Raw genomic sequence first — 19,565 nt, forward strand, 5'->3', positions numbered from 1 at the left:
GCAAACGAAATGTAGGCAAAGTTGCGCTCCATGATTTTCCTTTTCCTATTGAACAGCCCTTCATATGAGCTTGTGAATGAGACGAAATATAGCTTCAACAACCCGTTATACCTGGTTTGAGAAATTTATCCAGGTCGAGAAATTCGTTTGAGGGCGCTGGAAGGTGACGCTTTTTTAAATTTTGTAGCAACCATTTTTTATACAAGTTGTAGTTACTTATAAACTCTAAATAAAAAATCACACCTCATGTCTTAGCAGGAGATGGTGAAATGGTGTAGCTCTCTTCCATCTAACATGCGTCTTAGTCAAAGGAAAAAAATTCAAACTCTTTTATTCCTGTCGAAATGAAGAAATCGGATAGACGACCGCTTCGTAACGCGAGATAATCGCGTTCCATCCCAACAACAGCAAGTTTTTGTTTTGTTTTGTGAGGCTTCTGACATGCATTCGGTTATTATCGTCATTTTGTGAAAGTCATTGCGTGAAGTTATCTTTCCTACACAGCGTTACATATCCACATCAAACGCAATCATTGCGGCTTAGACAGCTTTGCTTTAAAATACCGAAATAGACCAAGGACCCAGCTTCAACTTCTTTAAATGTGTTATTTTACTCTTTTCCCTCGCACTTAGATGCCCAGGTGAAAAACTGTGAAACAAGACGTCAATGCGGTGTTTCTGTTTTGAAAATGATCATACGACCAGTGCTGTTCGATTCCCCAAGTTCACTGATATCGGTGAGTGGCAACCTTACACTAAACGTTTTGCCACAATCTCTAAAATTTATTCCCAGTTCCTGTTGTTCCCAAAACTTTCTGCGCGGTGTCTGCCTCCTTAGCCTAAAAATAAGTTCATTAAGTACCGCTTAAGCAAACTGGGAAATCTAGTATTCTACGCACCGCAGTCTCGAAAAAACGACAGTCGTTTGTATCTGTGCCACTGCTCATGACCATGCACACTACGTGCTCCTGAAATTTTGTTACCGCAGGAGTAAGATTTCGTCTTAAATGCTTCTCCATCACATGCCTTCGTCAGCTAGTATTCGTTCGGTGGTATTTGTGCGTTGTGTTCAGTAAAAGGGGAGCTCTCTCATGGTGGCCGGATTTGATCGGCGCACTTCATTTTAACGCGTCAAATGCAACAGTGAAATAGGGCATAATGTAAAAAAACGCTGAGTATAGTGTCCCGTCAGATGCCAATCAAAATTTTAAGACAGGCCTGACACCGGCCAGGGTGTCCCGTGTTGGGATTTCTGGGTTCAGTTAAAGCTTCCTCTTATTTAGGGCGGTGGTTCGCACCCGGTTTTCGCCACATATTTTTTTACAGCGTAGTCTTCGTATAAGCGGAAAGTTCACCGCTGGAAAAAAAATAAAAAGAAAAAGCCGAGCGCACGTGAGGGTGTGCTTCGCGACGAGCGCGGATGATACCCGCAGTGGCTTTAGCAAGAAAAGTGCCAAAACCACCCAGGAACGAAGAAATATAGAGAGCTCGTGAGTGGCGGCCTCGATGCGACTGCCGAGTCCCTGTCTCGCGCAATGGCTTGAGCAAAATACGAAAAAAAGTATCACGCGCTGTCGTGAAGCGCCACCGCGCATACAATAAAACAAAAACTCCAATGCCGATGCAAGAATGAAGAAGACACCCTGGTAGGGAGAGGACACCGCTGCCGCCGAAATCTCTAGAAGACATGACAGATAATTAGAGACATGGCAACAACTGTACATATTCTTCCCGAGACGACTAGATCCCGCTACGGCTGCTTCGACTCGATGAGGAAGAGTTTGTGGAAGTCTACAATGGTGAGGATGACTTTCTGTCCAGTAACCGACGCGAAAAAGACGATGACCTCTTGGATGCATATGACGACGATTACTAGCACCGCAACTATGCGAATGAACAGTGTTACTGAATTTTAAGAATGTGTCCGGCAACGTTCACCGGCAAGAGCTTCGCCATTTTAGTCTGGCGTGTGAGTGTAAGCTTCCCTGAATTTTTACATTTCGAGTTTTAATTATCATTTATATGAGTTAGGTAAATATTTGGTGTTTTAAATGATTTCTTTAAGTTCATTTATTTATTTTAGGTTAGTTTACGTTACGTTTTAGTTAATGAAGGTGCATTATTGCCATGCACACCATGTTTTATCGAAACACCGATGGATGTCGCTATAGTGGAGTGCTTATAGTGCCGTAGAGAGGTCTAGACACAGCCATAAAATAACTTACATAGGCACGCCATATTTTGTTGTAAAAAGTGAGAGTGCGGGGGGTGTACGTTCTTTCGCAGCGGTGTAGGGGAGCTAAGTTGAAGTCCTCGCTAATGGTCACCTGTGAATCGGTCAGGAGCTGCTAACAGTTCCCTTGCTTGCCCAACCCCTCTGAGGGGGTGCGTGAGGTACTGGTTGTTGTCTTGACATCGATGCAAATTTAGTACTGGGGAATCGGCTGCCACCTTTTGGATAGCTTGGAATATGCATGGGCTATCAGGTACTTTGTAGCATATAGCTAAATAGCAATTTTGATTCTCTTTTGAAACAGAAATGGACATGGGAATAGGGGAATACCAGTAACGTTAGCCGTGATTTCGAGGCCAAAGTCGACGGCGTTATATTGCCGATGGGAGCGATGGCGAACGAGGAACAAGACTGCGGGGATTGTCTATTTTTTGTGAAGATAGAAGACGAAGCTGCGCAGCACCGACGACCCATGTGCTCAACTTACGACCAGCGCAGCATGAACACTTCCGGTAACTGAAGGGGGGTGGCTACTGGGTGTTTTCAGGAGAGATCAGACAGGCGTGTCCTGTCAACATCTTTAATTATGACAAAAATTTTATATATAGCTCCTGGTGCACAGGTGAACAGATAAGTGAATCTATTTTGTGGAAAAAAAATTCCCTTTCTAAGATAAACTCCCAAAGTCAGTTAGGGTCACTGGCGCGTTGACCGGCTGGCGGAAAATTCGTACCTTCTACCCCTGTAAAACGAAATACACTGCAGCTATACCCCAGTTCTTTTTATTTGAAATCTTTCCATACTCTTCAACGATTTAACATATTTGTGTTCGGCTTGCATATCAAATTTCATTTATTAAAAGTTCCTCAAATGGAAAAATTTTGAAAATTGCCCACATTTTGGGCTTTTTTTTTTCTCAGAATCTAGAAATGCTAGGCAGATCAAATTCTTAAGTGTTAATCTTCTATCCTTGTTCAATCTGCACGCCAATTTTATTTTATGTGTGTCAAGACGCTTCAGTACGTACATAGTCCAGTACTGAAGCAAGGTAACCATATTGGAATATTTTGAAAGCCATATAAAAAATAATCTTCGGTATTTTTCAAATTACACAAATGAAAGCCAAAGTTGCTCTCGATCATATACATCAGAAACATGCAGCACTATTTTTGTTGTTTTCCAGCTACAAAGCGCCAGATATGGCCTTGTTAGAAGAAGTGCTGTGACATACCCAAGTGGTTTTTAAGAAGCTTATGTCCGCAATGTAGGGTAAAAAAATGGCCGTTACAAAGATAAAATCACTAAATAAGCATTGTGGTGAGCAGAGCATGGACAGTTGAAATTGAACGCGTATAAAGTACACTCCACCTCTATCCCATGGTGATGCCCCGGCTTCCTACCTCCTTGTTCCTAGCCCATTTTGGTCGTATGTCGAGTGGTCGTGTATCGAATGGTGCAGTCTCAAGCACCCTATTCGAGACTGACCTTTTTAGTTGTGGGCTTTAAATGGTTACCGTAATAGTTTGGATGAATAACAGCGGAGGCATGGAGTGATACAAAAACGTGTGTAATGAACCAAACCTGCAAACTGTCTTTATTCTCGAACTATATGCACGTCAGTCCCCTGATCTGGTAGTCCCCATGTGTTCAAACTTTCGAAATTGCAACCATGTTCCATTTAATTGTCTGTTCATTAAAAACTTAACTACACACGAACGGCTTCCCGAGGATCTCTGCGGCACTACATGCGACGGCGGAGCCCTTAGTTCCGACGAGGCCGTACGTCTTTACTGTGGTTCACTTGAGCATGAACAGGAAGGCAGTGCGGCTCATCCAAGTGGTCAATAGCGGGGTGTTTTAGATGCTAACAATCCCGGGAAAACAGCCGTTTAGCGACCTTAAGGTCGCTATACGAACTAGGATGTACAGTCTTTGTCAAAATTTTGTGGGCCGCGGCGACCATGGCCGGAGCAGGCGCACCGCCAAGAAGGGGCGCTGCGATGGCCGCTGTCGCCTGGTTACGCGGGTAAAAAGAGTGAGGGGGACTTTCGCGATTGATTTCGTAGTATCGCTGGCGCGATAAGTACAGCGGGGTAGGTTTCTCAGAGCAGGCGCACTTGGCTTCCGCGTAGGCACTTTGCGCAGCACTTGCGCGCCGGAGTCACTACAAACGCAAGAGAAAAAGTTCCCTTCGCTCTCTTTAGCCACGCAACCAGCCGACAGCGGAAAGCGCTGCGCCCCTGCTAGGCCGCGCGCCTTCTCCGGCATGGTCGCCGTGGCCCAAAAAATTTTGACAAAGACTGTACATGCTGGTTGGTCGGCTCAACGGGGTCTTTTGTTTCGCTTTCCAGAACTTTCACGCTAGGGAAGTTACTTTATAAGGCATATATTTCTTATGCCCTCCTAAATATTCAGCACAACGCGCGCGCTCCTCACTACTCTTGGGCTGTTAGCCTCTGTCATTTGTTTCTCAAAAAAACTGAATTACGTAAAAACGATGAGGATGACCCCAGAGTAGGAAGTTAAATATAATGAAAAAAAAACTGTATAACTTTCACTCGTACAGAAGTAACACGTCCTTTCTGGTCGAAGTCAAAATGCAGAGTGCCCCCAAAACGTGTCTTCATGGGTGAGGGGGAAACTCTCTCTCTCGGGATGGGTCCGACCCCGCAGGCGCGCCATGGTGCGTCTCGGGTTTCGGCTTTCACGGGGAGCTTGGCTGTCTGTTCTTGTTCTTTTTCTTTGCCATCGGTCTTGATGGGATTTCTTAAATCCTCCCCCCCAGAATGAGCATCGCTAATTTTACTTCTGCTTCCAAAGGGTATGAAGCCGCACAGGACGTCGCAGAGTGGTCCCATTTGATGACTTTACGGCACAAGACCGCACTGCCCCGTCACGTACCTTGAAAAATTCAACTATTCTTCGCGTTTTCCACATGTGTGGCTTTGCATGTTCGTCGTTCACAGTCACAATGTCATCCACCGAAAGGAAGTTATCTTGCCGTGAGGGTATCACGTGCGCCGACACCAACTGCAGCAGGTATTCTTTCTGCCACCGGTTCCAAAAGGCGTTGACAAGTGGCCTTCGGTATTTCCAGCGCCGGTTAATATCTGCTGCCGTAAAATAAAGGATCCAGGTCTGTCTGGAGCCAAATACCGGTATCAGTTTTTTCCCGTTAACAGATGGGATGGTGTCAGCCCTGATACCCCCCTGGCTCTTCTAGGGCGTAGGTAAGTGGGCGCGAGTTGATGGTTGCTCACACATCGACGAGGGCCATGGTTAGCTCCACAAAGGAGAGGCTTTAATGTCCGAGAGCTTTTAGCAGGGAAACTTTTACGGACCTGACCATTCGCTCCACCAGCCACACCACAAGGCAGCCTTTTCTACTATGAACTTCCACGTGATGTGCTGAGCTGCAGTATTCTTGAGCGTCATGGCTGCGAAAGATTTTCCAGAGTCTTCGTACGTCCTTCGATGCTCTTTTGAACGTCAAGGCATTATCGCTGTAAATAGATTCGGCAGACCCCTACAGACAAAGTGTCGGAGGTCCAGCAATAAAACTTCACTCGTAAGGCTGGAAACCAACTCTAACTGAACCGCTCTCGTCGTTGCGCACGTGAATAGGACGATGTAGCTCTTTTCGCAGGAAGTTTTAGTCCTGATGAAGAAAGAGCCCCAGACGTCGATGCCTACAGGTTGAAAGGCCTCGCTGCGATTCACTCTTTCACTGGGAAGGGGTGCCGTTAGAGAAGCCGCCGGTTTGAGTCTCTGCTTGGCACATACGGAGCATCGTGGGATTACTTTCTTTAGCAGCTGCCGACAGCACGGAATCCAGAAAATTCCGCGAGGTTCTGTCATCGTCTTCAGTACGCCTCCGTGAAAGGTACGCAGATGAGCAGCGCTCACTATCACGTGATCTTTCGGAAGAAGGATTGGATGGTTTACTGCTTCCGATCCCTTGAAAACTGAAGACGAAATTCACACGCAGCAATCCTTCTTTATCAAGAAAAGGCTGAAACTGTGCGAAAGGTGAGTCCACCGGCAGGCTTTGTCCCCGAGATATTGCTCCAATCTAATGCTCGTAGTCGTTGTATTGAGCATGTCGAATCTAGGTGTTACTAGCCTCTTGAATTTCGTCTACTGTGGAAAACATTGGAGCACTCTCGCTACATTGGCAGAAGTTTCTCACAAACCGGAAGACCCACGCAGTCACTTTTATCAAACCTGTGTATCTGCTAAACGTTTATGCTTGTAGCAGAATGGTCGTATGGGTAGTCCCTGTAAGAAGCTGGGCTGCGCACTTCCGCTTTTCGTCGTCTACTTCGCTCCTCTGACGCGTACTGTCGCCTTCTTTTGCTGGCCAGAGTTGAGAATTCTGTTGCAGCCAACTTGGGCCTTTCCACCAAAGTGCGTGCGCTCTGAGGAATTCAGCCGTGATCCCGTGCGTGAGGTAATCAGCGGGGTATCGGTACCCGGGCAATGCCTCGAACTTTCTGGGCTGCTTAAGCTCTGTATGTCTGTCACCCTATTTGCAACAAACGGCTTCCATTCCTTGGCCGTGCTTTTGGCCCAACAGAGGGTGATCGTGGAGTTGGACCACAAATACACTGCGATTGTTTGATTCAAGGCAGTAAGCAGGTATTTAGCCATTCGTTATCCGATCAGGGTAGCCATCAGCTCTAACCTAGGCAAAGACATCGCTTTCAACAGCGCCACTCGGGACTTCGCGTAGATAAGATTGGCGTTACCCACTTCGTTGTCAACTTGCGTCCGTAGGTACGCACAGGCGCCGTAAGCTTTCGGGGTTCCATCACAAAATATGTGCAGCTGCCAAGTTGCCTCGCCGTTAGGTAGTCTGCAACGTGGGAAAGAGAGCTGTTTGAGGTTAGTGAGATCTGAGCACCAGCTTTGCAATTCCACTTCGGGATAGTCTGACAGTTGCTCCTCCCAGCCAACGCCCCTCTTCCATAGGCGCTGAAAAAGCACTTTAACTCGTACCACAACAGGCGCCGCTGTTCCCAAATGGTCAAAGATCCTCGCTGAAGCCTGTAGTACCGCGCGTTTAGTGCTCACTCCTGTGCATGCGCTGACTAGAACGGCAGCTGTTGAAATGGGCATCTCGTCGGTGAAGGGCTTTAACAAAAGTCCCCGCACTTTTTGCGGCTCGTCCCTAATGCTACTTTTTTGATCGCTGAGTGCCATCCTAACTTTGTCTGAATTGGATGACCATTTTCTCATGTGCCTTGCTGCATCAGTAATTCTCTCTCGCGCTTCCGTAACCATTTTAATGCGTCGTCCGCAGTGCTAGCTCCTGTGACCAAATCGTCGACGTAGAAAGAGCCCCTGAGTACAGCCGCAGTTTCCTGATGTCTGACGCCCGCGTTTCCCAAATGGCGAAGGAGGACCGCGTTCAGCAACTACGGACTCGCTCTAGTTCCAAATGGTACTCTTTGCATTCTCCATTCCTCGACATTTGGAAGGATGTCCGGGTTAAGGGGCGCTTCTCTGTACCACAGAAGCCTTAGGGCATCCCTGTCCTGTCGTCGCACGATGATCTTCAGGAAGGCTTTCTCTATGTCAGAGACGAGAGCAACAGGGTGCAAGCGAAACCGCAGCAGAATGCGTACCATGTCGCCGATAAGTGTTTGTCCTTTCTCGAGGTGCTCATTTAATGACGATTGTTCTCGTGCATGGGAAGAGGTGGCGAACACAACCCGAAGTTTTGTTGTTTTTGATTGCTTTCGAATGACCGGCTGGTGAGGCATGTAGTACACATGCTCAAAAGCTGCATCTTTTCCCCCTCTTTCTACATGTCCTTCTTTCATGTAGGATCTGATGGCGGTGTCGTATTCTTCCTCAAATTATTTTCTGCGACACAACATTTGTGAGACTCTTTAGCCGTTTCACAGCCATTTCTTTGTTGTCTGCCAGTTCGGTAGCGGGTTCCTTCCACGGAAGGGACACCTCATAGCGGTCCCCATTTCTTTAGATGCTTGCAAGGGTGAATGAGCTCTCTTGTTGTTTTATGCCCTCTTTATTGGTGACTCCAATGGCGTCCAATTCCCAAATGTTTCGAGAATCGCTTGTTGTTTGATGTTGCTTTCCAAACCAATTCTTAAAATGCAGACGTTTTTCGCCATTGTAACAGTGCTGTCAATGCTGAGGGGACCCCGGAATGTCCATTGTCTCTATAGCTGCCAAGCCGTTGTTCTCTGTGGAGCGCAGGAGTTGACCTGGCGGAAATTTTCAAAGATTACCGGCTTCAATGGGCATTCCTGGGTAGATTATCTTATCGGCGATAAGTCTTACCCCTTAACCTCAGTTTCATGGACGAACGCATGATCAACAGGAACCGGTACACCGTTTTACAAATGAGTGGCACCTCCACGGCCTCTATGATCGCTTCGGTGTCGCTGTACTCGCTCCTTAAGCGCAGTTCTACAATTCCGAAACTTCCAGTATTTGCAGCTGTCATCCCAAATATGCTTAGGTGGAAGTCCTTTCGTCCTAAAACTCGCATGTTAAGAGTTTTCGAAACGTCTTCCCGAAGGAAGGTCCTTTGGCTTCCGCCGTCTAGTACACCACGGATGTTGCCGCATTTGTTTTCTCCGACGGCTGAACTGCGGAACGTCTGCAGAGCCACTTCACCGTTTGTTTCTCTTTTACTGGCTGTATGTACGTTGGTTGTGGCGACTTCTTTTGGAGTAGTTTCTTCCTAACGGTCCCTACCTGTCCCTAAGATGGTCTTTTTTTTAACTGGCTTTTAAAATATACCAAAACGAGTTACCTTGCTGCAGTACAGTACTATTTTAATGTTGTAGCGTCCTGACAACATAAAATAAAATTCGCACGCAGATGGAACAAGGATAGAAGTATACTACTGAAGAATTTGAATTACCTAGCTTATTATTATTCGAGAAAAAAGCCTTAAATTTAGTTAAATTTCAAACATTTTTCGCAATTTGGGAATATTTATTTGAAGGAATTTGCTCTGCAAGCCAAAGACAAATATATTTAATCGTTCAAGAGTATCCAAAGTCTTTAAATAAAAAGTACTATGGCGATAGCTGCAGGAGGTTTTGTATTACAGCGTAAATGTTCACAATTTTCCGCGAGGTGCTCAACGCGCCAGTAACCAGAGGCGGCTTTTGGAATTTTTTTTGCGAAGGGAAATTTTTTCGAGCAAGATAGCTTCACATATTTTTTCCCCTGTGCCTAAGGAGCCATATATAAAATATTCGTCAAAGTTTATGATGTCGGGCGGACACCGCTGTTCGATCTCTCGTGAAAACACCCTGCTATTCTTCATAAAGATTTCCCTCAACCTGTCCTCACAAAAGAAATTCCAAAGCCCCAAGAGCACATAAAGGAGATTCTGAATGTTTATTCACTGTTTTAAAGAGTTCAATCGCACGCGCCAGCTTATTACGCAGGAGAAAATGCTGGCGCGTAGCCTATGATGAAAACATCGCCATTTCTTATCGTTCCGAGTAATCAGTAAATAAAAAAAAACGTGTTTCACAACGGTATCAGCTAACGAACGGTTTGTTATCTCGGATATCCCTTGGAACCTCCCCCTCTTGCCGGCAAAAATAATGGGGCGTGCGTTGCATGATATTTGTTATCTAGGATATTGCTTGCACGATCCCCATCTTGCCTGCAGAGACAATGGGGCTTCCGTTGCTTGATCGAGAATTGTATACACGACGCCTATGGAATGGACGTCTAGTACAGTGCCCTCATTCTGAAATTAACTCCTGGATACAGACACTAAGGGGTACACCGAAACTACTTAAATCGTATTGTAGGAAAAAACGGTTTCTTACACAATGTGGGATTGTCGAATGACCGATAAGAAACTAAATACTTGTAATTTTCTTGCCACAATAAGTTTGGGATTTACGAACAATTAGTGGCTGGCGCAGAAGGAGGCCTCACCAGAAGAATTCACGTAGACGTTGATTTTTTTTACGATTTTTAACAGTGCGTGCTGTAGACAACTTGAGTTTTATTATTCGTAAAAGCGCATTTGGTGTACTGCGTGGGATGAAAGACTTGCGTGCTTTGGAGCAACAAACTTTCCAGGTTCGCATTAGACGTTCCAGAAGTTAAAGGTGGTTATTGCTTTCGCCCTTATTTGTTATTCGCACTGTAACTGTGCAGTTAAAACAGTTTCGTAAAATATGCCATACATCAGGCAGAATTAGGGCCCATTCCTCAACAGTGTTGCCATACACGTCTTTCAAAAAATTAATTTTTTCGTAGAAAATATTGCAGCACCATTCTTGGTTCATGAACGCTCACAGGTGCTCTCCTTGCTAGCGATGTAAAACCACGATTTACAAAAGCTTAGTTGGGACACGAGCAGCTGAAAACAAATCCAAACATTTTTCTCAGGAACCCTTCCAGTGAATAAACAACGCCTTTTCGGCTGCTTACTCTCGGCTGCAAGTAAACATCGTTGTTTCACAATTTACAGAATGTCCATTTTCTGTTTTATTAGACGAGTTAGGATCGCGCTTTCGGAAGGCATTGCGAAAATACTTTCCCTTGAGAATTTCCCCACTTTGGACAAAGCGTTCAAACGTACTGTCCTACTCCTTCAAGCAGGGCCAACCTCTTGGTCCGGTACAGCTCAGTGATTCTCGGCGGTTTCTCCTACGGTCGCCGAGAACGCCGTCCGGAGACGGCGTCAGGAAAGAGTGTGCGTTGCCGCTTCGAAACCGGATCCTTAAGGGCGAAAGTTTTGTTATATTTGTTGGAGGTCAACCTCGCCCTCTCGATAAGCCATGAAGGCCGTTTGAAAGGCTTCCTTTGAGAGGGGCGCCCCCGTCGGCAGATTTTTTTCTGTATATCTTCGCGCCCTCCCCCCGCGGTATGTTCCCTCGCTTCGTGAATACCCTCAGAGAGGCGCTGCTTTCTCCGCCTCGCTCACTCCTAGGTTCCCACCGTAGCGATGGGCTCTTTGCAATGACGTATCTTTGACGACTGTCACGAGCCCCGGGCGGACAACAGATTGCTGTCATTGTGAGAGCGTCACGGGGCCGAGGGCGGCTTGTCTGAAGTGGCAAGTTGAGCAGCGAGCTGTGTACGCCCACTGTAATCTTGTTGTTTTCCTGGTTGTCGCACGTGCGGCTTCCTGACGCCATATCCGCTCGTGCACGAGACTCGGTACGCACGCGGCGGGCCGGCCCGCGCCCAGACTCAGCTGACAGAAAAGCGGAAGGATCTCCGTCGTGTACGTGATCTTGTCTTCGCCGTTTGCGTTTTACCTAGGCGATAGCATCCGTTTCCAAAACATGGCCTGGACCAAGCATTCTGCCCTCGCATGGAGTGCTCTTCTGGTGGTCCTGACCTGTGTCATCGTACAAAGGTAAGGCGCTTGTGTGAAAACATTTCTGCAAGATGTAACTGGAGCACCAATGAAAAAAGGTGCTTTAATGGCATGACAGATGCTTTCAACGGTTCGGGTGTTAAGACGATTATGCTTATTCGTGACCCGTTTGACGCGTTGTATGTAAATCATTCGAGCTTTCTGATTGTAGCCGCATTTATATTTTTAGTTGTGCTCAAGCTGTAACTCAGGTTGATTACTCGTGGAAATATACTACGAAACCCAACTAGGCGCCCTGGGTTGGGAGGGGGGTGGTTATCGCTTAGGCAGTGGATTTAGAATCTGCAGGAAAGCGTAGGGAGGTTTTAGCGTTGAAAGGTTTGCAGGCACGGACAAGTGAAACGCGGAACACAAAAATATGAACAAGAACCCACAAATAGCGCGGCTACATTCCACTGCAAAACACGACACGAGGCTCAGTTACAAAAACAAAGTTGGGAAGTGTGGCTTTCTGTATAAAGATGTGTATAAAGATGTGTTCTGTATAATGACCACGTCTGGCCATTATTTGACTGCAACCAGCAGCATTTTTTAAATTTTGCGTGTGACGATTCACATATTATTGTTCACATTTCATGCGTCCATTAATGTAAATCGAACACATTGACTACACAAGAAGAAAATATGGAAGCCCTACAAATCCTCTGTTAAAGAAAATTTCTCCCCTACCAAGCCTTTTTCAGCCGATAGTTCTATTAAAGATCGCGGCCTGGGATTTTATACAAACTAAGGGCTTTGGAAATTGAGGCCTCATTAAACGTCTTCGTGAAATTTAAAATGTTTCCGGACAACGAATAATACAGAGGAATAATTCAATGAAATGCAATAAAAAATACCATAGAGTGGGCGAAATCATAATTTCCTGTAATTATAGCGAACATATTCCAATATCACTGGATAGATCATATTCTGTCGTAAACATCGGGGATCTAGGGACTTTCGGAATAACCTGGGACAGTTTAACTCAGACTTAAGTTCCGGTAACTTCCAAATTGAAATTCTTATTCCTACCGCAGTCGCCCACGGAAGAGTGGGCGCTCAGGCTGAACAGTATATCAACCTAGGTTGCCCCGAAGCTACATGACCTTACGCTGTTTCAAGGAGAGTGCTCCTAGTATATCAGTATTAGTCGCGCCAAACGTCAGAGAGAATACGGAACTTCACAAATGGTAATGCAATAGAAATCGTTTCTAGCAGCGTCAAATTGTTTTGAAGCCGAAAGGGTTAACTGCCTCGTTCTACGAAACAGCGCCTCTTTTCTTCCGTGTACCATGTAGAGAAAATCACCGGCGTTGTAAAGGCTATTGAAACAAAAAAAAAAACACGTTCGATCCGATGAGATGTAAACACGGGTCACCGCAGTTGTTGCGGAACCGGTGCAGTACCTGCGGTTTTTCTTCATTGCTGAGCCCTACAATGCACGCGTAACCGGCTGTAGAGCAAATCTGTCGACGTAGTTTTCGCCGCTTTCAAAGTTTCTTATTGTGGAGGAATCGGCAAATTTGAGGTGATAGTGTACCCACTTCCCAACATAGATGAAACTTCGAATTTCCAAAGTAAGATTTGCAGAGCCTTCTGAGCCGCGTAAAAGCTTAAAGAGCACTGACACCAATTTTTGGCGTTAATATTATTGCACAGTTCGCTTTCTTCACTCAACAGAATACCCTGGTTGAACTATGAGCGGTCTGCGACGCGAAGCGCATACCTCAATTGTATCTCATTTGTCGCGCCGACGCAGCAGCGCGCCGAGCAGCACTCAGCAGATTGATATCAGCGTGACATCACCCCGTGATGCCAAAAGAAGTGAAGAGACAGCGCTCGTCAAAAACTCGTGACGTCCGTTCACGCGCGCGGCCCCCCGAGCGGCGAACGGGCGCAATGCCCTATCAAGCGGGCGCCGGTGACGTCCGCACAAAGCGGTGAGGTCAGGCCGGGATTCTGTCACATGCGCTGTTCGGGATGAAACCGCGGGAATTTGAAACAACGATTTTCATGCCGTTTAATGTACTTAACTTTGGCGCGCCGAAGTATTTAAAGTGCTGTTTCAGGTTCGCCAGACCATTAAGCATCGATAAAAGCAATAAAAGTGTAACACAAAATGTTCGTGTCAGTGCACCTTTAACCTAACGGCACGTATTAGCAGACAAGCAGATGGTCGAAGTAATTTGAGCTAAAACAGCAATTAACGAAAGGGAAGAACGGGGCTGGAGTGTACCTAACAGTGAACGAGGTGTTAATCAGTTGCCCCGAAGTTTCACCCGCAGACCATGTAGTCAAACTTAAGTGCCCTAAGCAGTTTTTCTTGTCGTTATCTCCACGGCAGTCTGCTGGTAATAAAAGCACTGTTCTGAGCCAGACTGCTTCGACATTACCCAGAAAAAAAGCACCTACCTGGAAATTCCGTGCTACAGCAAAGGTAACATAACGTAAGACAACGTGCCGAACCGAAAATAAACTGATAAAGACTGAGGAATCTTGTGCGAGCAATAAAAAGTTTAACTCAAACAAGGGTCTAAAAATGTACAGAAGGCAATACCAGGATTCGAAACACCACCCTCGCAGCAGGGAGGTTATACAGGACACCTTTACGTCACACCCGAAGGTTATTCACCCTGTGAAAGCCTATTATTAAAGGGGTCGGCAAAAATTGTGTTATTTTTTTCCAAATCCTACATTCTTACACAACGTAGTCAGTCAGCATAGCCAGTACTGAGAACAACGCGTCGAATATACAACGCTGCATGTACTGGCCGCCGCTGCAGTCTATAAATGAGTATATATATATATATATATATATATATATATATATATATATATATATATATATATATATATATATATATATATATATCAAGGTTGCAGTCGTCATTGCCAGTGCTATTCGGCTGTTTCCAAAATATTTAATAGTGCCCAATAACGTGTGTTTGTCATGTTTCTTTGATACAGTGATAAATAGGCGAAAATATAGGTCGACAAAAAATACGCCGTTTTTCCGGGAGCGGGAGTCGAACCCACATCTCCGCATAACCCGTGCGGTGCGTTAACCAATTACGCTACCCCGCAGCGGCTCCTCTTTCGACTTTACACGGGGGGGTGGTTTATTTACAAGTGCTCTGAGGACGGCCAACTAGCCCCGCCCCTCAACCACCGCGGGAGACGTAGAACGTCTTTTTTCCCAGCGGCCGCCACGTAAGACGTGGTCGGAGGTCGGGGTTAGCAATTGGAATTTCTGAACTTCTGGAGCCAGAGCCCTCGTAATGCATGTAGCAGAACAGAAAGATACGGGACGAGGGACTCTGTAAGGACACACACACACACACACACACACACACACATATATATATATATATATGTATATATATATATATATACACATATATATATATATATATATATATATATATATATATATATATACACACACATGTATATATATGACAGGAATAAGAGTTGGCAGTCAAGAAAATCTCGGGAAGCAAAGGGGAAGATATCGTAGGCCATTGAAATAGATAAAGAATTTGGAAAGAAATAAAGAAAGTGGAGGAAAAATGCCTGTAGCTTTGGCAGCTAGAGTTCTTTCCCCAAATTCTTTGGCTATTTCAATGACCCAGCACATCCTCCCCTTTGCTCTCCGAGGTTTTCTTGACTGCCAGCTCTTATTCAGGCCTTTTTTTCAATGAGCCCCTCATTCCATATTCTGATTCGCTATATATATATTACCCCTGTACTCGTGGAATTCAGTGTATCATGCAGTTGTAGACTGTGCTTATCCACCGCCCACTGGTGTGGTCAATCTTTCACCTGTGCATAACCATTGTAATTGTTATCTGTACATGATCAGCATCAGAGGTGACCCTGGATGTTGGGTCACAATCTGAGAAGTAAAGGTGGAACCGTGGGTTGTGCTTGATCGTCGCCTCTATAGTCCAGCTGGACTCCTGGAGCTCCGTTCCGGCCGCCATTTGTCGGCGCGAACAAAACTCTGCTCAGCGTTGGGGCCGTGATCTCTCACGGCCTCTTTACTTGCCTGTAGGACATGCTTTTGCCCCTGAAGCGGGGAGTGCTACCACCGAGATGGCTCTACAGACGTGGTGTTCGGGAAGCTGGTTGCCACTGGTTCTAGCGCGTGTTAACGCGGTCTTCTTTGGGAGCGATGTGAATGGCTGTGGACGAAGCGAAGCGGGCCGGCCTGTGATGGAGCGCTATCAGAAGCCAGTTCAGAGACCCATGTAAGGTGCAACAGCCGGGTCTCCCACTCAGGGAGAGGGGCCGCAAATCTGCTGTTTCTCCCACCTTGCACCACTAGTGAGAACTGAGCTCTTTTTTATTTGTCTCCGCAAAGGTGTGCAGTCGTCCGCCGTTTTAGCTGGAGCAGCGCTTTACCCACCTATCGCCCCTTGTTTCCTTGCCTAATTAGGTCAAAACCGCAACTTTTTTCGGCACCTCAGGAGGGCGCTCAATTTCTTTACAGTTGTTTCAGTAGCTTTTCTGCAGGCTTTTCGAGATATTTTAAGCGAATGCGGAATGTAATGTTCCGTCAAAGCCTCTGGATGACAGTACCCGCGCGGAAGCGTGTACATTTGCCTGGTTAGACGCATACAACTTATCTGCCAAAGTAACGGTGCTATATCTGGTGTTGCGAAGAGTGGTTTTGATTTTCTGCTTTTTTTTCAGAACATATTGTGGTAATCCCAGATAATGCGAATGCTTGGGTAATGAATTCGAAAGAAAAAAGTATGAAGTCTCACAGGAAAAGCAAGACTTGTCTTTGCCTTAGTGCTTGTATCCAAAAAATGCTTGTAAAATTTTAAAAGCACAGCTGAAATCTTGAAGCGAACCACAAGTCGCGCAATACTCATGAACACTCCGAACAAACTCAGTCATATACCCCTGGCGTAGTTTTTATTTCCCAGTATCACACTTTCTGTTTTAGAACTGTAGATAACCAGAATTTTCACATGAACCAGCAGTGGTCAATGGCAAATTTGTATTGTCAATATTGTGCAAATCGTTTCCAAACTGTCTAAAAAGGAGAAAAGAACACACACGTACTATAAATGATCGTATCTGATAAACGAAATACAAGCCCTGCGTAAAGGTGAGAAATTAGCTCTCTCGAACAGACAGGCATGTCCCGATTTTGCGCACTTTTACGGGTGACAGCGGTATATGAACCTAAGTGTTTGTACAATACATTTAATATAGAGGACAATGACAGGGTATGGGCCCTAACTGGAGCGATCATGTTACCTATGTGACTTAGAGGGTTCGAAGTGTGACCACAGCAGAAATAACACATTTGAAAGAAACAGGAACACAATTTAACTGTTCCGTAACGAGTTGGTAAATTGATGCGCATACCTTTTCTGGTTATTAAAGGAAGTTGTGTTATTTCAACGCTGTGGAGTAACCGAATAAGATTTTTTAGGGCTTTCTTAGCTCCAAACGAATTATGTTCCTATTTGGTATGCGAGTTTTGGCGGTCTTTGACATCCAATAAAAACGTTAGCGTGTTTCGTCATTTATACTATCCAACGTTCTGCTGTTGATTTTATATTGTATAAATGTTCTTGCCGAGGCTCGCATATATGTTTGGGTTGGGAAATAAGCTGGTGTGTTTGTGTCAAATCAAATTTCTTATTCGGTATACTTTTAAGAGCAGATTAAGTTGAAATCTATAATGATCGATATTACAGGGAAACCTGCAAGAAACTGAACCTTTCAGAGAAGGTCCCTTGACATATCGAGCAAACACAAAAATCAGATTTTCATATCTCGCGCCCTAATGTTCTTACAGAACAAAATGATTCAAAAGTTTTCAACGAAGTGTCGAATAGCTCTGAACCCACGGTTGTAATTGCTTCATCATGGAATCATTTCGCAGCTGGGCCCAAAACTCCCACCAGCGTGCTTCGAGTTCAGGGCGATCAGCACAGGGTGGCCCAGCCTCACGCACACGCTCGCAGTCGCCCGCGCACGGAGCTGGTGGCGTGGATGGCAGACAAGGCCGCCGGGGGCGCCCGGATCGACCGCGCACACCCGCGGGCTCACCAAACGCCACCTACGACTACCTCATCCTAAGCCAGCAGTGGAGCCCCGGAATATGCGCTGCCGAGCAACAGGTATGTCCATCCTTGATTAAAGTACAATCGAATGCCTGTGAGCTCGGTACTTTGGTTGAAGCATCGCTACAAAATGATACGCCCAGCCAATTCGAGCTTACTACTAAAATTGAACACGGGCAAGTGAAGGGGTAGTAGAGGACTGCAGGGCTTCACTTTTGATACTTGATTGCACTCAGAGCAAAGAAAAGCATAAAGTAAAACCTTAAATGGGGTTTACAAGAACCGTTGATCGAGAAAACGTCTATTTCAACAAAATTACAAAATATCACTAGTGTCAACGAGAAACTACGCGCAGTAAAGGGCGCCTGCTGTCCTATGTAAGTACCTTTGCACAAACTGCGGAATTTACCGGAAAGTTTACTGTGAGACTGCCACGACGACTACGTACTCAGAGTGCGGGAAGAAGAATATATCCCTGGATATTTTGGCGAAGCCGCCACAGCGTACTTAGCCTGAATTAGTTTGTCTGTGCCATCAGCCTTTACTCTGACTGTCGTTAACGAAAGAATGAAACCGGTGCCGTAAGAACAACTGATTTCCAAGTACCTCCAACTCAAACCAAAGGAGATGCAGTTTCTGGTTTTCACACATCCAACTAACCTCTCGCTGTTCTTTGTTTCGTTACTAAAATGGCGGACTGCCGTTGTTGGAATATTGAAGCAGGAGTCATCTAGTCGGAGGCACCACTGAATACAGGAATAAAATAATGCAATTCCAAGCGGTGTCCGGGTGAGCCAAACTCACGAATTACAGCGTTAGCACCTGTTTTTATCTGCTGGTATAGTCCAGTTTCTTATGTTTATGGCAATGAATCTGTGAAAGATGCACGGGAAGTAAAATAATATTGCAGTGAATCGTTCGGTTGCCGCTGACTGTGAGAGCGGTATCGTGTGGGCTCGTTGGTCCTTTCCGGCTGAGAAGCAGTAATGCTGCTGTGCCCACCAAAATAGCTCTGCCACTACTTTTCAAATAAATTTTTAGCAATGGTACCCACGATAGCCACGAATATACCTTTCAAACCCGTGTTGCATTCATATTGCCTCATTCATAACAAAATAACCCAAATATTGTGTGCTCTTCACGCGAATAGAACCCTCTCTATAGAAATTAAATAGAACATTAAAACTAGTCTAGAAAATATCCCACAGTTTATAATCACTGATGTGAAACGCAGGATAGAGTACAACCACTCTGATATCAAATCCGGTAGTCAGTCTTCTGACATTCCGCAGCTTAGTCTTTCGTTCGTCTTTGTTTTGTACACTTTGCACCACCGAGCAACGTGCGACCAACAAATACTTTGATTTCTTCAATTTTTAGTAAGGGGCACTTTGGCTCCCGGTAGAATGGTTTGGAGGAGGTGGTGGCGATAGCAAAGTCATCGTAACCGAGCGAACGAGACACCATAGGCAGAAAGGAGACAGATAGGAGCGTCTGGCGAATCTTTGCGCGTGGGACAGGACGACCCCTCGCTACTGAGGAGCCATATCTGAGCGCGTGCCTGCGGCTGAGCATGTCTGAATAGCAACATATAACACGGCACACCATATGTGACTTCCCCCTTATGAAAGCCGCCGAGTAGCGCTCTCGTCTTTGCGCTTTTGCAAGGTGCTGGACTGCTCCGTAATCGTCATATCTCAACCACTTTGTATTTGAGTGGCAGGTTAGAACATGATTTGCAACAAAATCCTCGGCGGCGGCGACGCGCTGTAATATAACGGCCGAGTAGAGCCCGCCGCAATAAATTTGCTGATCAAGCGATCATTTCCTTAGACGCGGCCGCTATGCGCCATGACCGGGAACAATGCAGATCA

At 45.7% G+C, this 19,565-nt stretch overlaps 1 protein-coding gene across 2 annotated transcripts in view; it reads left to right on the top strand.

The window, feature by feature from the left end:
- Positions 1-11,134: 11,134 nt before the first annotated feature.
- LOC144149957 (ribonuclease Oy-like) overlaps positions 11,135-19,565 on the top strand; it is a 55,610-nt gene continuing 47,179 nt past the window's right edge. The window contains exons 1-2 of one of the 2 annotated variants that reach the window (XM_077681710.1): positions 11,135-11,605; positions 17,511-17,748. In XM_077681710.1, the coding sequence (XP_077537836.1) occupies positions 11,532-11,605; positions 17,511-17,748 (312 nt within the window). In that variant the 5' untranslated portion in view covers positions 11,135-11,531. The remainder of the gene's footprint in view (positions 11,606-17,510; positions 17,749-19,565) is intronic. The other variant, XM_077681711.1, reaches the window with a different exon arrangement.

The sequence above is a fragment of the Haemaphysalis longicornis genome, unplaced genomic scaffold (assembly GCF_048455015.1).
Source record: "Haemaphysalis longicornis isolate Haplotype H1 unplaced genomic scaffold, Haemaphysalis longicornis Haplotype H1 scaffold_8, whole genome shotgun sequence".
Taxonomy (NCBI): domain Eukaryota; kingdom Metazoa; phylum Arthropoda; class Arachnida; order Ixodida; family Ixodidae; genus Haemaphysalis; species Haemaphysalis longicornis.